The sequence below is a fragment of the Podarcis pityusensis genome, assembly GCF_964106645.2.
Source record: "Podarcis pityusensis genome assembly, chromosome: 6".
In the NCBI taxonomy this organism is placed as follows: Eukaryota; Metazoa; Chordata; class Lepidosauria; order Squamata; family Lacertidae; genus Podarcis; species Podarcis pityusensis.
Window position 1 is genome coordinate 92,336,449 of NC_138030.1, and position 14,065 is coordinate 92,350,513.

The window sequence follows — 14,065 nt, forward strand, 5'->3', positions numbered from 1 at the left end:
AAATATCTGGCGCATAAATGGTCAGACAAAATAAAACCTGTTTGACTTGCTGGTTACTATCTTTGCCCACTGATTATTTGTCCTGCTTTTGGCCTGTAACATGTAGTCTCTCAGCATATTGTGTTGCGGTGAACAGATGAAGTGCTTACGCATTCATAGACTGAGACGCCACAAATTCAGTTGGGTTCTCTTGTAGCTCTAAGCAGATTTCTGCCCTTTGAGCCATGACATTCCCGGCTGGGGTTCTGAATGCTGATGGCATGGCTTTTTATTATTAATCAGGAACTCATATGAATTAATTTGATGAAAGCAGGGGAGGGAGTTTAAAATTCAAGACTAGAAACTCATCCTCGATTAAGTGAACTGAAACATCTGTGTGTTTCTACAGTACATTGTTCAGCTCTATCAGTATTGCCAGAGGTCACAGGTTGTTTAGCCCTATAAGATAAATTTGTATAAATTGCAAGTCCAGGAATGGTTTGTGATTATTTTCTGGTGATCAGTAGTAATAAACTAGAAGTGAACTTTCTGATATCTATAGCAATAAACTAGTAATCCAATCCACTTCTAGGCTACTGTTAGAGGCATACGACTTTCTGGAATATCTGCTTCTAGAAAGATAGGGTATTCTTCAGTTAATGAATTCATTATATGCCCCATTCTTATCAAAGATGAAAACAACAGGTCCTTTCACACTTTTATTATCAAACCGTCAGCATCATTGCAACTCTTCTCATTACTTTTTCCAAGTCAGTGACTGTATGTGAAGGCTTCTTACATGACTTGGCCATAGAAAAGTTTTATGTATAGCTATGAAATGCAATTTTAGTAGTAGTAGTAGTAGTAGTAGTAGTAGTAGTAGTAGGCGGCTCCCAACAGATTAAAAACAGAACAAAACATCAAACCTTAAAAACGTATTTAAACAGGGCTGCCTTCGGATGTCTTCTAAAAGTCTGATAGTTGTTTATTTCTTTGACATCTGATGGGAGGGTGTTCCACAGGGCAGGTGCCACCACCGAGAAGGCCCTCTGCCTGGTTCCCTGTAACCTCACATCTCACAGTGAGGGAACTGCCAGAAGGCCCTCAGCGCTGGACCTCAGTGTCTGGGCAGAGCAATGAGGGTGGAGATGCTCCTTCAGGTATACTGGGCTGAGGCTGTTTAGGGATTTAAAGGTCAGCACCAACACTTTGAATTGTGTTCGGAAACGTACTTTTAGCCAGAGGCCTGGATCTGAAAGTGACCCACCTTCCACAGGCTACATTGACAGATGGACAAGGCCACTCACCTATTACCCATCTGACTTCCTATAACATCTGAAGTGCAGAGTTTGAAATTAGCAGGGCACCAGGCACATTTCCCCATTTGTGAGCACCTCAAAAAGTCTTGGTGCTATTTTTTGCGCTTGGCTGACACTCGAGGATTACTGAAATGTATGGACTTTGAAGCCTCGAAGTATATGTTAAGGAGCTTAAGAATAAAGAGTGTTTTGAAAACTGAAGTACGGTACCAATATTTTTATTGTAAACACCAAATTAGACATGTATTAACAGTTTCTGCTAAAAATGTCACTTATGTGAATTGCTTACTAATTCATGCTTATCAAAATAATAATAAGGTGTTGTCAACCCGCCCCCCAGTGTCAACTAGACATTCTGTTTTGGCTCACAGGTTCCGGGAGCCGTCCACCTTTTCTACCCCAGTTTCTAACACTGCAGAAATGGGAAAGGACAGTTGGAAGAGCACAACACAGAGTGCACTCCCACTTGTGCCTGTGCAGATGTGGCTTGCATTCAGTGTTTAAATTTGCCTCCTTTTCAAACCCAGGCAGCCTTTGGGAAGGTGGTGGGGAAGGTGCTCCAATCCCCTCAAGAGCATCCGACCTCCCAAAGGCTTTGGGAAGGAGGTGCCAGGGCCCTTGGGCACAAGCTGATAGAGAAAAGCACTGTTAAAACAATGCCAAAATAACTCTTAAGCAGGGCAAGGAGGAATTCATACGGATATGGGGGGATTTAATGCTATTCAAAAAGGGTGCCAATCAGCTCTTGAGGATTATATCCTCTCTCCAGTCATGGGGAAAGGTTTTGAAATTGCAGGTGTCCCACCCTCCCAGTCCCAAATTAGGCAAAATCGTCTTCCTTTTGAAGGAAATGTGCCCTGTGCCCCACCCAGGCTGCAAATAGAGGCTGCTGTATGAGAGCATATGCACAACAACTTTGGGCAATCTCCCCCAAAGAAAGCTCAACATTTTTTATTTTTTTTTAAGTAATATTTATTAAGATTTGAAAGGTTACAAAAAGAAAAAATAAAATAAAAAAACACAGCATCCTAAGCAAAAACAGAACATCACATCACAATAAAGAAAGAAAGAAAAAAGAAAGAAAGAAAAAATACAATGAATCTTCCCACAACTTATCTTTCATTTACTTGTTTCCTTGACCTCCTCACACCTCCCTTTTTTGTATTCTAGTTCAATTAGCTATTTCAGCAAGTCCTTTCCATCTTTTCCAGTTTTTGTCCTCTATTTTATCTTAATATAATGTAACTTTACTTTCCCTCCTTTCACCATTTAACAATCTGTTTTTTTTTCTTAATCCTTTACGACATCTCTGCTAAAACCACATTACTTCATTCCAACATCCTTCTAACATTCCTTAATTTTACAATGTTTCTGTAAATAAACTTTAAATTTCTTCCAATCTTCTTCCACCAACTCTTCTCCCTGGTCTCGGATTCTGCCAGTCATTTCCGCCAACAATTCTTGCAGGTATGTGCCCGCCCCTGGTGCCGGTTGGGCATGCTCTGCCGCTGTGAGCAATCACATTCACACACGCACACATGCTCTCTCTTGCAGCCCCAGGTAGAATCAGCTGCCTTCGCCCGCTCCTCTCGGTGCATCCCTCAGATTTGAAGGTCAGGTGTTTGCTTTGTGGTTCTTTTCACCGCCCCACCCCTTCCTCTTTTGTGCCAGGAAAGGCCTCTTATTTTAATTTTTTCGCTTATGGGGGAAAGCTGTTCAGAGCAGGAAATAAAATGCAGCATCTCTGATCTTGCAACGGGCACTGGCCAGCCGAGAGGAAGCCATGAAGAAACTGCTAGTAAAAACTCATTGTAAAGAGTGCACTTTTTGCCATGCGCATTACATTCACCAGCAAACACTTTTTTTGGTTTCAAGGTTCTGAAAATTGAGGTGCGCATTAGATTCGATTGTGCACTAGACCCGAGTAAATACAGTAATTTTATTTAAGCAATAACTACAAATATGCTCAGTGTTGGAGGTGAAACTGGTATAACTTTGACACCTGAGATGTATATTTTTAGGACCCACCTTTTTTGTGATTGTAAGTTGTTTTAAACTATTTTCAGTATTGTATTTTAAATTGTAACCGAGTCAGTTGGGCAGGGTACAAATAATAAAATGATTATTGTAAACTGCCATACAGCATAAATTGGGGTGGGTAATAAATTAATATAACAAAAACAATCATACAATTTTTCCCCAGTCCAAAAAATGATACAAATGAAACTATAAACATTATAGTAAATTAAAATATTTGTTGTATGTAAGCTTTGAAACAGTATGTAGATCTCAGCATTTTCATGCAGATAAAAACATACATAGTTTCCCCAAAATAGTTCAGAAAATACCATCCCTATAATGTAACAGAGCAGCAGTAAGTTTGACTATTTTTAGTTAAACTTGTTTAATTCAGGTTCAGTATTGAATTTACAAACAGTCATCAATTTCCCTTTACGTTGATGCAGAAGATGTAAGGTAACTTAGATCCAGAAGCAAGAGAAGTTGGGAGTTGGTGCTGTAGTTAAAAACAAAAACAGTTTTCCATGTCATAGGCATAATATGCTTGGTATGCTACCATACTGCAAGCCTGTTCCATGTTTTATATTTTTGAAAGTACTTTTCTGACATCAAGTCCTAAGAATGTTGCTTATTTAGTAATCCAGTCAGATGCAGTAGCAATGCTATCAGCATCACTACCTTTGAATCTTGCCTCCCAAGTTATTTGCAGCAGTGTGGATTGCCTGTAACAATTTTTTAATACACTGCTTTAAAAAGCATTTCACTCACTGTGCTGAAAGAAAATATTTAATTAGAAATGTTTGCATTTCTTCCCAAGTTTTCCAACGGTTTTCAGAGCCGGAGGAGGAACAAAAAAGATCTATTTTTCTATTCCCTCCCCCCCATGGGTGCATCAAGGTAACTGGATGTAATATTGCAGCAGTGAATACAATATTTCTACTGAATGAGCCTTTTAGTTAATCTTTGCTATGCTGTCTCTTTCTGTCTGAATTAAGAACAGTTCCTATACATGTTGTCTTCAGGCACACACATGTTTGAAAGCAGGCAATTCTTTTCTTAGCCTCCCCACTTGCTTTGTTTGTGCCTAGACCTGTGACATGCAGCAAAGGAAAATTTATGTGCTGTTCACTTGAGAAACTGCTATACAGGCTGGCCAAGTGAGGCATGGAAGATTTAATAGGCAGGGTCACTGTACTTGGGATTAGATTTATGCATTTTTATTCCAGATCATTTACAGCGTAAGAAGTATCCTCATTCTTTTGCAGCTAAAACGTGTTCTCCATGAGAAAAGAACAAAATAGTAATGGACATCCGGAATATATTTTGGGCTGGGCTGGGTATATGATGTAATTCCTTGAGAATGAGGGAACCCAGCAGAATGTGATATTGGGAACAGAAGTCGGCTTCCTGTGAATCTTAGCATTTGCGTTTTTTGCCTCGATACCTGTGAAAATATGCTTGAAAGTGTGTGGGTAATAGCTGAAGGTTGTGAACAAACTTTGAATAGTCAAAGGCCTAGGTATTTCAGTGACCTGCCTTTGACCTCACCCCTTCTATTGACTAGAAAGATTAGACCAGTCCTGAAAAATGTGCTTAACCTTCATAATTATTACTAGTTCCAGAATTTAGCTTTCCTTTTCACAGAATTTGGATTACCTGGGCACAGAATTTTCATTCTTTCAGTGCAGTGTAGACAGCCATAATTTGGAGCATAAACTAATTCTGTACATATATTAGACTAATCTAAGGTTGAATATATTTTATGCAAGAGATGGGGCATGCTAGAAATGTAAATGAATAAAGTTACTTTGAGTGGGACTCATTTGAGGGCACAGCTCCTAGCAATTTTCAATTTACGGTTTGGGAATAAAATGAATAATCTAGTGGCATACGGTCCTCCTGGGGATGCTGTACAACTGTTAAACACCATAGATTTTGGGCCAAAGATGGACAGGCTGTTCAGCTCATGAAACACTTCCAATTTGGCTTTTGGCGCCGGAGTATTTCTGATTTGCATAAATTGTTTATGCTTAATCAGTATAGTTTGCAGCATGGGAAGGCCAGACTAACACTGTCCATACCAGGTTTCTCCCCTGCCCCCTCAACACCAGATACCATTTGTGAAATTGTTGGCATTAAGATAATGAATAAGAGTCTTACTAGAATGTTGTATCACCGAATGGTTTACGCTTAAAATTTAAAAATGTGATTATTTAGCACAATGCATAGTATTAGAGAGGTTGCTTTCAATAAACAGTGTCATGTGTATTAGCACATGTGATATATCTGCCTCCAACCACCCAGCTGGTTAATCAAAGGCCTTAGTATTGCCAATTCTTCAAATTTATAACCTTTGGAAAGATAGGGAGATATAGGTAATGCAATTTGGAAGCGCAAGTATGGATATTTTTTATTTGCCTTTGTTTGAGACCCTAGAAAGCAACATGCTGTAATGTGGAAGCTTTTCTCATTTAAAAAGGAAGGCTAGCACTTGCAATATTACTCTTGTGAAATGAATTTTTTTCAATTAGATTCTAGGCTATGTTGGTTGCCACTTTTTTCTCTTTTTTGCTGCTGATCCTGTACCTTTAACTGCAGCCTGATATATAGACATTTAACAAATGTAGGTTTGTCCGCCACCTGCCTCACCTGCTTTCCAAGAAAAACGTATCCTGCTGGATTTGTGTCATACTGCTTTTAAAGGCACAAGGCCAGAAACTTTAAAAAGGTACCAAACCAAAGCTATGCAAAAGTACCTAAAGGCATCTGTACATAGCAGTTCTACCTGGTCTGCAAACACAGGTAACAGATGCCTTTAGGCATTTTTGCATAGCTTTGTGTACAGGACACTACAGATATTATTTTTTTATATTTAACAAAATGTATGTACTGCTTGATTGTAGAAACAACTTCTATGCAGTTTGCATATGGTATACATGTTAATGCTATGTTGGCAGTAGACATACAATATTGGGCAAATGTTAACCCTGTTTTGCACTCTTCCCACTTGGAGATCCTCCACACACACCTTGGCATCTTTTTTCTTTTCTTTTCAAGGAAAAGCTCGTGTTTCCTTGAGATGCATTTTTGCATGCAGCTTTTTAATTTTGGCGTTCCAAGTTTTTGCTCTTAGGTTGTTGGTGGAGAAAGAGAACTAGCAAAAAATCAAGCTGTGTAAGTTTGTACCTGTTGTTTTAGACTGCCAGAGAAGAAACTGCAGGAAGCCTAGGCTGGAGTGGCAGCCACAATGGAAAGCAGGAAAGTGCATGTGTGAGGAAACCACCTAGAGAACTGTGTGGACACAAAACGGAACCTAGCTATTGCATGGGGAAAGCTAATGCCTGACCTGGAACCATTTGTGGATAAGCCAGGGTAGGGGGGACCAACAGGCTTTTCAATAGGTAGAATAATGCAACCTTCTGCAATCTTGGCAGAGCAGGCCGTCTCTCCGTTCTAGACCTAGTCACTCCTGACATGGAGAATGGACTATAAATGACAGATGAATAAACCAGACTTTTATCAGTGAATTAATTTAAAATCATTTTTGCTTTTGCCAGATATGTTAAGATCCACACACTCCTTTTCAATTCCGTTCTGTATAATTGAGTGCAGTAAGGTTTAATAATTCATAGAACTAATCTGGGTGCCATCTATGTTTCTAAAAAGAATAATTGCCAAAACCCATTCTAATTCATGGTTAATTAGTGTACTATCAAAATAATGTGTTACAAAATTAATTACTTGTTGGGTTAAAAGTGAGCTGAAAAGCTTAATGCGTGGAAGCCTGAGACAGCATTTTCCTACTTAAAATAATGATCTACATCTGCTGCCTTTCTGAATATCATGTAGAATGAAACATGAATTGGGTTAGGTGCAGGTGTCATCCATCCTTCTCAGCTTCAAATGTAAAGCTTCGCTGTGTTCTTAAATACCTTGCTTGCTTGCTTGCTTGCTTGCTTGCTCGCTTGCTGAAGATTCATGATGAGGAAGAGCCATACCTACCTAGCTGGTGGCTTTATGAAGCACTGCAAAGAAGTTTGAATAGTCCAGAAAGAAGTGCACTCTGTTACAAAATTTCATGAGCTGCGTTATGATTTCCATCTTCACTTTAGTACGGGTGGTTAGGAAGATTTTTTCTGCAAGTGCGGCAGGTACACTCTGGACCTTGTTTTCTTGGCTGGGCAGGAAGAAAGTGATCTGAAAGTGGGGAGTATTGACATCAATCCCTTGTCATGGTTGGATCACTTCTTGTTACAACTGAGGATCTCAACAACTTTCTCCCTCTGCAGAAGCAGGGGGTCTATGAAAATGGTCCTCCCTCAGAGGCTGATGGACCCAATTGCTTTTCAGATGGCCCTGAGGACTTCCCAGCTTATATGACTGAAGCCCTGGGTGACTTGTGGAACATCTGGATGGCTTGGGCTTTTGACATGATTACCCCTGGGCACCCTCTCCCACTTCTTGGAGCCCGCTTGGCTCCCTGGTATACTCCAGAGCTTAGGAAGAGGAAACAAGCTGGGAGATGGCTTGAATGCAAGAGAAAAACTGGTCAAATGCAATTGAACACTGGTGAGGGCTGATCATCAAGCTTACCTGGTGGCCGTGAAGACAGCAAAGAAGGCATACTTTAGCTGCCTCCATTGCATCCTTATTGGTTTGGTTTTTTCTTACATATTTTGTGTTTTTGTTTTGTATTTTTGTGTTGTGAATTGCCCTGTGATCTTCGGATGAACTATGGCATACAAATTTAATAAATAATTATAATTCAGAAAGGCAATTATTTTGTTACAGTGCAAGCGCTGTTGATATTAATGTATCAAATGAAATGCTTTGAGGCTCTTAAGCTCTTACAACAGTTTCACCCAATGTTGTTGTTTGCTTGATATTTTAGGGCAGAGCTCTGCTGCACTGGGCATGTGACAGAGGACACAAGGAACTCGCCTCAGTACTGCTGCAACACACGGCGGATGTTAACAGCCAGGTACAGATTGGAGCAGTGACCACTCTGGTATATCTAGTGCATTTCAAAAGGGAAGCAAATACAGCAAAAATGTTCTCAGTTGCACAACTGAAGGATATGTAGGGTTCTTTCAGGATTCTGCTCTGTTTGAGTACTTTTGGTGCCTCTGCTCATCATAATTTCAGTGTTGTACTGTTTAATGTCTCAACAGCACCATGTCATACTTTCGACAGAACATAGGAGCAGCGCAGTCCCTTCTTACAAGGGTTTAGCACAAACACAAGTGAAGGGAGGAAGAGATGAATGGAGGACCAACTTGGGTGATATGTGGGAGTTAGCATCCATACATATTAACTGAAAAGCATCACCAGGGTTCTGCTAGCTTGAGGAGTGGGGCAGAATGGCAAGAGCGGGGGGTTACCCATTTCCCCTCTGACCATTTGTTGACTTCAACAAATGCTTTCCTATAAATGTGTAGTGGTGGAGATGCATGGATCTCTGTTTCTTTTCCCCTGTGAAGAGAAAAGCAGCTTCAGGTGGGCAATTTTGAGTGAACAAACAATGAGAAGAAAAAGACATGTGTTTCTTTCGCCCTCCTGCTGTTCCTCCTCACACAGATGAGCAGAAGAATTCTGTTGGAAGAATTTTGGAGGAGAGATTTGATAGAAGCAATGATAGATTTTCTGCATTATGGAGATGTCAGCTAAGGGATGAAAATCAGATAAGTTGAATCTGAGAAAGTGAGGACATTTAAATAATAGAGAGGAGGGGAATTTGTTTAAAGCGTTCTGTTTTCGCTTATAAGTGGTAGGAGCCTAAAGATCATGCAGAAAGAGAACTAATGCATCAGCTTAGAGGTGATGAAATCATGGCTGTTGAAGGGAAATGATTTTTTTTTTAAAGATGACATACCAGCAAAAGTGGGGCTTACTTAGCCAAGGGATGAGTAAAGCACAGATTAGAGTTTTATCTAGCTACGAATTTCCTTCCTGATGTACAGAGTTAATTGACTACTGTTGGGTTATACACACTGGTTTCATGAGAGAGAATCCCTACTAGGGCTGGGACACGATTTATTTCTACAGTCAGTTTCTTTGGTATGATGTGCAGCAACTTGCTTCCTGTGCCCTGGCTTAAAAATACTTATACTGCAGTCAGCTTTTTCAACAAACAGCTTTTTTACAAACAGTGCAATAAATAGTTGACTAATAGTTGCTTCATTAGTAAACTGTTGTTATAAAAGTTCAGAAGAATAGGTTTCTTAATGAGCAACACAAGCTTAGTTGATGAAGTGTTTAGTGCTGAAACCTGAAAAACTGTTGTAGGTTACAAGAGTCTTATATATACACCTTATATACATCTTACATATATGATGTAAGCAACAAGCAGACATGGATTCATTCACAGTAGGGCTCAGATGTTTCATATGGCAGGACATCTTTGTTGGTCTCAGTTTATTCTCCCAGTCTGTATTTTGGCCTTAAAGACCCGAATGAGAGTGCATGGAGGGTAAGTTGGAAGAAAGCTTATTTTGCTGTATGAACAGCAACATTGCTGACCATGGGGCACATCTGTTAAGACATCAGACTTAACTTCCAGTTTCCCAGCTTTGTGGAGTTTTGAGTCAGCTTGAGATGGCCTTTACTCTGGTCTTAAACTGGCAGGTGTTTAGGGGGGGAAATATTTGAACTGCAGCAACAGAGTGGCAGAGCTTTTTTCCTTCCAGATTATAGGGCAGGCTGAGTCCAGCTCTTTTCAGTGTTGATAATTACCTTTAATAATACATTTGAAAAGAGATGGTGATTGCTTGGGATGGGGGGAGTGCAGAAAGAACTAATTTGTGGAGTGGGAGGTAGGCTTTGCTTTGTGTTGAAAAGGGTCATTTGTGTAATCTAATTACCTAAATCCTTAGCCACAGGCCTTTTCCTAGTGGGTGGCTCTGTCTTGAGAGCTATACTTAGAACTTAGATGGTTTGGGCATCTTGTAAGTGAGTGGCTGCCCCAGATCCAAAATCCGCATCTCCTGTTTTGTTTTCTAATTTTAACACAGATAAAAAAATAGGTATGCCTACTGTGAATAAATAGGCAGAGTTCAGATATAACACTTGTCCATGCTTCGTGTTATGTGCACAAGTCTTTGGCTGATTGTGCTCTGCCTTCTCCTCTCCCCTTCCCCTCTCCCATTCACAAGGGAGGAGATCAGAAAACTTCTGTTTTTCAGTTAGCTGCAGTTTGTTCTCATGTGTGAACTTGGAGTGGTGGTTTGTCTTATGATTTAGAGCAGAGGTGTATAACCCTTTCTGCCCGGAAAGCCTTGTCAGTACCTTCCAATCCCTTTGGGAGCCACATGTATCCAAAAAGTGGGTGAGGCCACCTACAGCTGACATGCACACCAGGTAATACACAGTCATCCATGCATATAGACATACACAAGCAGTGCAAATCTTAGATGATAAATCTGGTGAGTGGCAGATTGTTCCTTGTTCCTTAAGTACATAAGCTTGCTGCTATGCGTGAGGGAGTAACCAAGTACTCTCAAGCTAGTTTGTTGCATCATTGTACTAAAGCTGTAATTTGTGATATGGCTAATTTCCATCTTGCATAGGATGTTATAAAATTTGAAGTTATCACCAAGATTCATACCAGATTAAGAATATAAACAGTAACTCTTATCTACTGAACATTAGAAATAGTTTGAAAGTAACTAGGTAAAGCCAAAAAGATCACAGTTAACGCATTAAACGCAGGAAATCTGAATGGAAATGGGCAGGTCTGTTATACCCACCAGGATATGAGTTGAGCGCTGATGGTCCATGGAGATAATTGCAGAGTGATATAACATATTTACAAATCTTTCTTACAGAGGATGTTAGAGAGAGACCTCTAGCTGATAAATCTGAAAGTCTACCACAGTTTGAAGTGTTTGTAGAGGAGACAATAGACTTTGAGAGGATATTGATAGTTTAAATAAGTCATCAAGACCGGATTGCATAAGATCCTTTACAGATTTGTTAACAATGCCAGCTTTTTATTTATTTTAAAAAAGGCAAATTGGGTGAGCTTAACAAGGTAAATTGCCTGGTGTTAACACCAGCCAAACATTCTTAACTATGTTTAATTTAGTTAAATCTGATATATTAGTGAAGAATTAGAATGCCTTTGTGAGAGGAGATAATTGTTTTCACAGATGTTTGTAAATATCAGTTTTACCAGTGTAGAGGAATAAACACAGAAATACTTAACTCTTTGTAGTTTAGACCTGCATATGTTCCATACACAAAAAGGAAAACTAAAACAGGCACTATTATCAGTTGATACACTTTGTTTTGTTTAACTAAAATATTTAAATCCTGCCTTTTGGTTCCCCTATAGAACTCTAAAAGCAGCTCATAGCCTGAATAAAACGATAAATAAATTCACAAATTATCATAAAAGATCATTTCCAAAATAAGATGGCAGAAGCAGTTTTTTTAAACAAGCAAACAAAAAAAAAACCCCTTAGTGCTGGGAACAATAAGTATCAAAAATGTATGCCCTTAACAATAATACCTCCCATCTCTGTGAGTGTTTATTTGTTTGTTTGTTTTCTATACTCCTCTTCAACTAAGAATCACAGGGCAATTTACAATATCAAACACAAAAATACACAACATAGTAACATACAAAAACAGTTAACGTAAAGGGACCCCTGACCATTAGGTCCAGTCGTGGCCGACTCTGGGGTTGCGGCGCTCATCTCGCATTATTGGCCGAGGGAGCCGGCGTACAGCTTCCAGGTCATGTGGCCAGCATGACTAAGCCGCTTCTGGTGAACCAGAGCAGCGCACAGAAACACCGTTTACCTTCCCGCCGGAGCCTATTTATCTACTTGCACTTTGACATGCTTTCGAACTGCTAGGTTGGCAGGAGCTGGGACCGAGCAACGGGAGCTCACCCCATCGCGGGGATTCGAACCGCTGACCTTCTGATCGGCAAGTCCTAGGCTCTGTGGTTTAACCCACAGTGCCACCCGCGTCCCACAAAAACAGTTACCCCAATGTTTAAAAGGCCATAGATGTTTAATCTGCCAAAGGCTGGGAGAAGATGAATATTTTTGCCGGGCACCTATCTCTCCCACTTCCCTGCAACACACTCATTCACTCCCCCAGGTGGGGCAAATACTGCCTAATAACTAAGAAGAAAAAGGAAATGAACTGTTTTGGAAATCCCTCAGTCACATACACAAATGCACCTTCTCTCTAGCAACTGCTCTGAAGAATACCATTCACCTAACACACTTACCTTTGCTGCCTCATTCCCCTCCTCCTTTTGGTTCTACTCAGCTATAATCTTTCTCTATGGGAGGGATGGAGAACATTCTCTTGCTGGTGGGCCAGATCTTAACACCTCCCCATCCCTCATGGCTGCCCACTTGTCAGTAACCTGATGCCAGGTGAGGCTGCCCTTTGAAGGTTGGACTGAATTGGTAGGACTTCAAATTGCAGCATGGGGACGTTGAAAGAGCCCTTGTGCTGTTTCAGCATAGTTTTGCAAATATTCGCAGGAGCATTGTAAGGGCTGTTTGAAAGTCCTTTGCTTACATTGCTGCACTGCTCCACTGTGGATTGTGCAAAGGGCTTTCAAACAGCCCCTGTGATGCTCCTTTAAAGGTACATTGCAAGCCTTTTTGAAAGCTCTGCTGCATTTTAAATTCCTGAGCTTCAGGGGACAGGGCTGGGAGGGAGAAGTGGTTTTAGCTGAATGCTATCGACTTCCCCCTCCTTGAGCAAGGCATGCTCTGACCACCCATCAACTGATGAGGGGCTGGGCGTTCGCCTTGTTGCAGCGAAGGAACGTAGGGAGCCCACTGTTCCGGCCCCACACCTTACGTCATAAGAATGTAAGAAGAACTTGCTGAATCAGGCCAATGGTTCATCCAGTCCAACATCCTGTTCCCGCAGCGGAACCAGATGCCTGTGGGAAGCTTCAAGCAAGGCATGAGCACAATAGCACTCTACCCCACATGTGATTCCTAGCAGCTGGTATTCAGAGGTATACTGCCCCTGTCAGTCGAGGTAAAGCATAGCCATCGTGGCTAGTTGCCATTGATAGCCTTGTCCTGCATGAATTTTGATGACTTTAAAAGAAGATTAGACAAGTTGGTGGCCCCATCCCTGCCTCCTGAGAGAGCGAATTCCATATGTGTCGCATGAAGTAGTACTTTCTTCTGTTAATCCAGAACTTCGAACATTCAGCTTCTTTGGGTGCTTGCAAGCTCCAGTGCTCTGGGGTAGAGGGGAAACCTTTTCTCTATCCTCTTTCTCCCATGTCATGCATAATTTCTGTTATGCCACCTCTCACTTCCCCTTTCGCTAAATTGAAAAGCTCCAAACGCTGCAACCTTTCTTCATAGGGGAGTTGCCCATGTATGACATTCAGTGTCACACAGGTGGACGTGACTTCCTGAAAATGGTCTGCTGGGCTAGGTTTGACCTCTGGGCTGGAGGTTCCCCATCTTTACTCCTTGGGCATGTTTGGGGGAAATGGTGCCGTGACCTCAGCAGCTATTATAAGAAGCCTCCGTCTTGATAATACCTGTTTGCACACTGAGCAACCAACACAACAGAAAAGACAAAGAGGTCTGAGGGGCTTTGTTAGTCCCAAGATTCTTACTCGTGTTTCAACACTGAGTTGCCATTTTAATTGAAAACAATATAGCTATCTTCAGAAAAGGGCAAGGGCACTTCAAGGGTGTGAGTGGGGAAATTCTTAACTATGGTTATTCATCAGGATGGTAAATGGTCTTTTC

At 40.9% G+C, this 14,065-nt stretch overlaps 1 protein-coding gene across 1 annotated transcript in view; it reads left to right on the plus strand.

The window, feature by feature from the left end:
* Window positions 1–14,065, plus strand: part of ACBD6 (acyl-CoA binding domain containing 6) — a 99,484-nt gene that overhangs the window by 43,986 nt on the left and 41,433 nt on the right. The window contains exon 6 of the mRNA XM_081012310.1: window positions 8,209–8,298. Coding sequence (XP_080868436.1) covers window positions 8,209–8,298 — 90 coding nt within the window. The remainder of the gene's footprint in view (window positions 1–8,208; window positions 8,299–14,065) is intronic.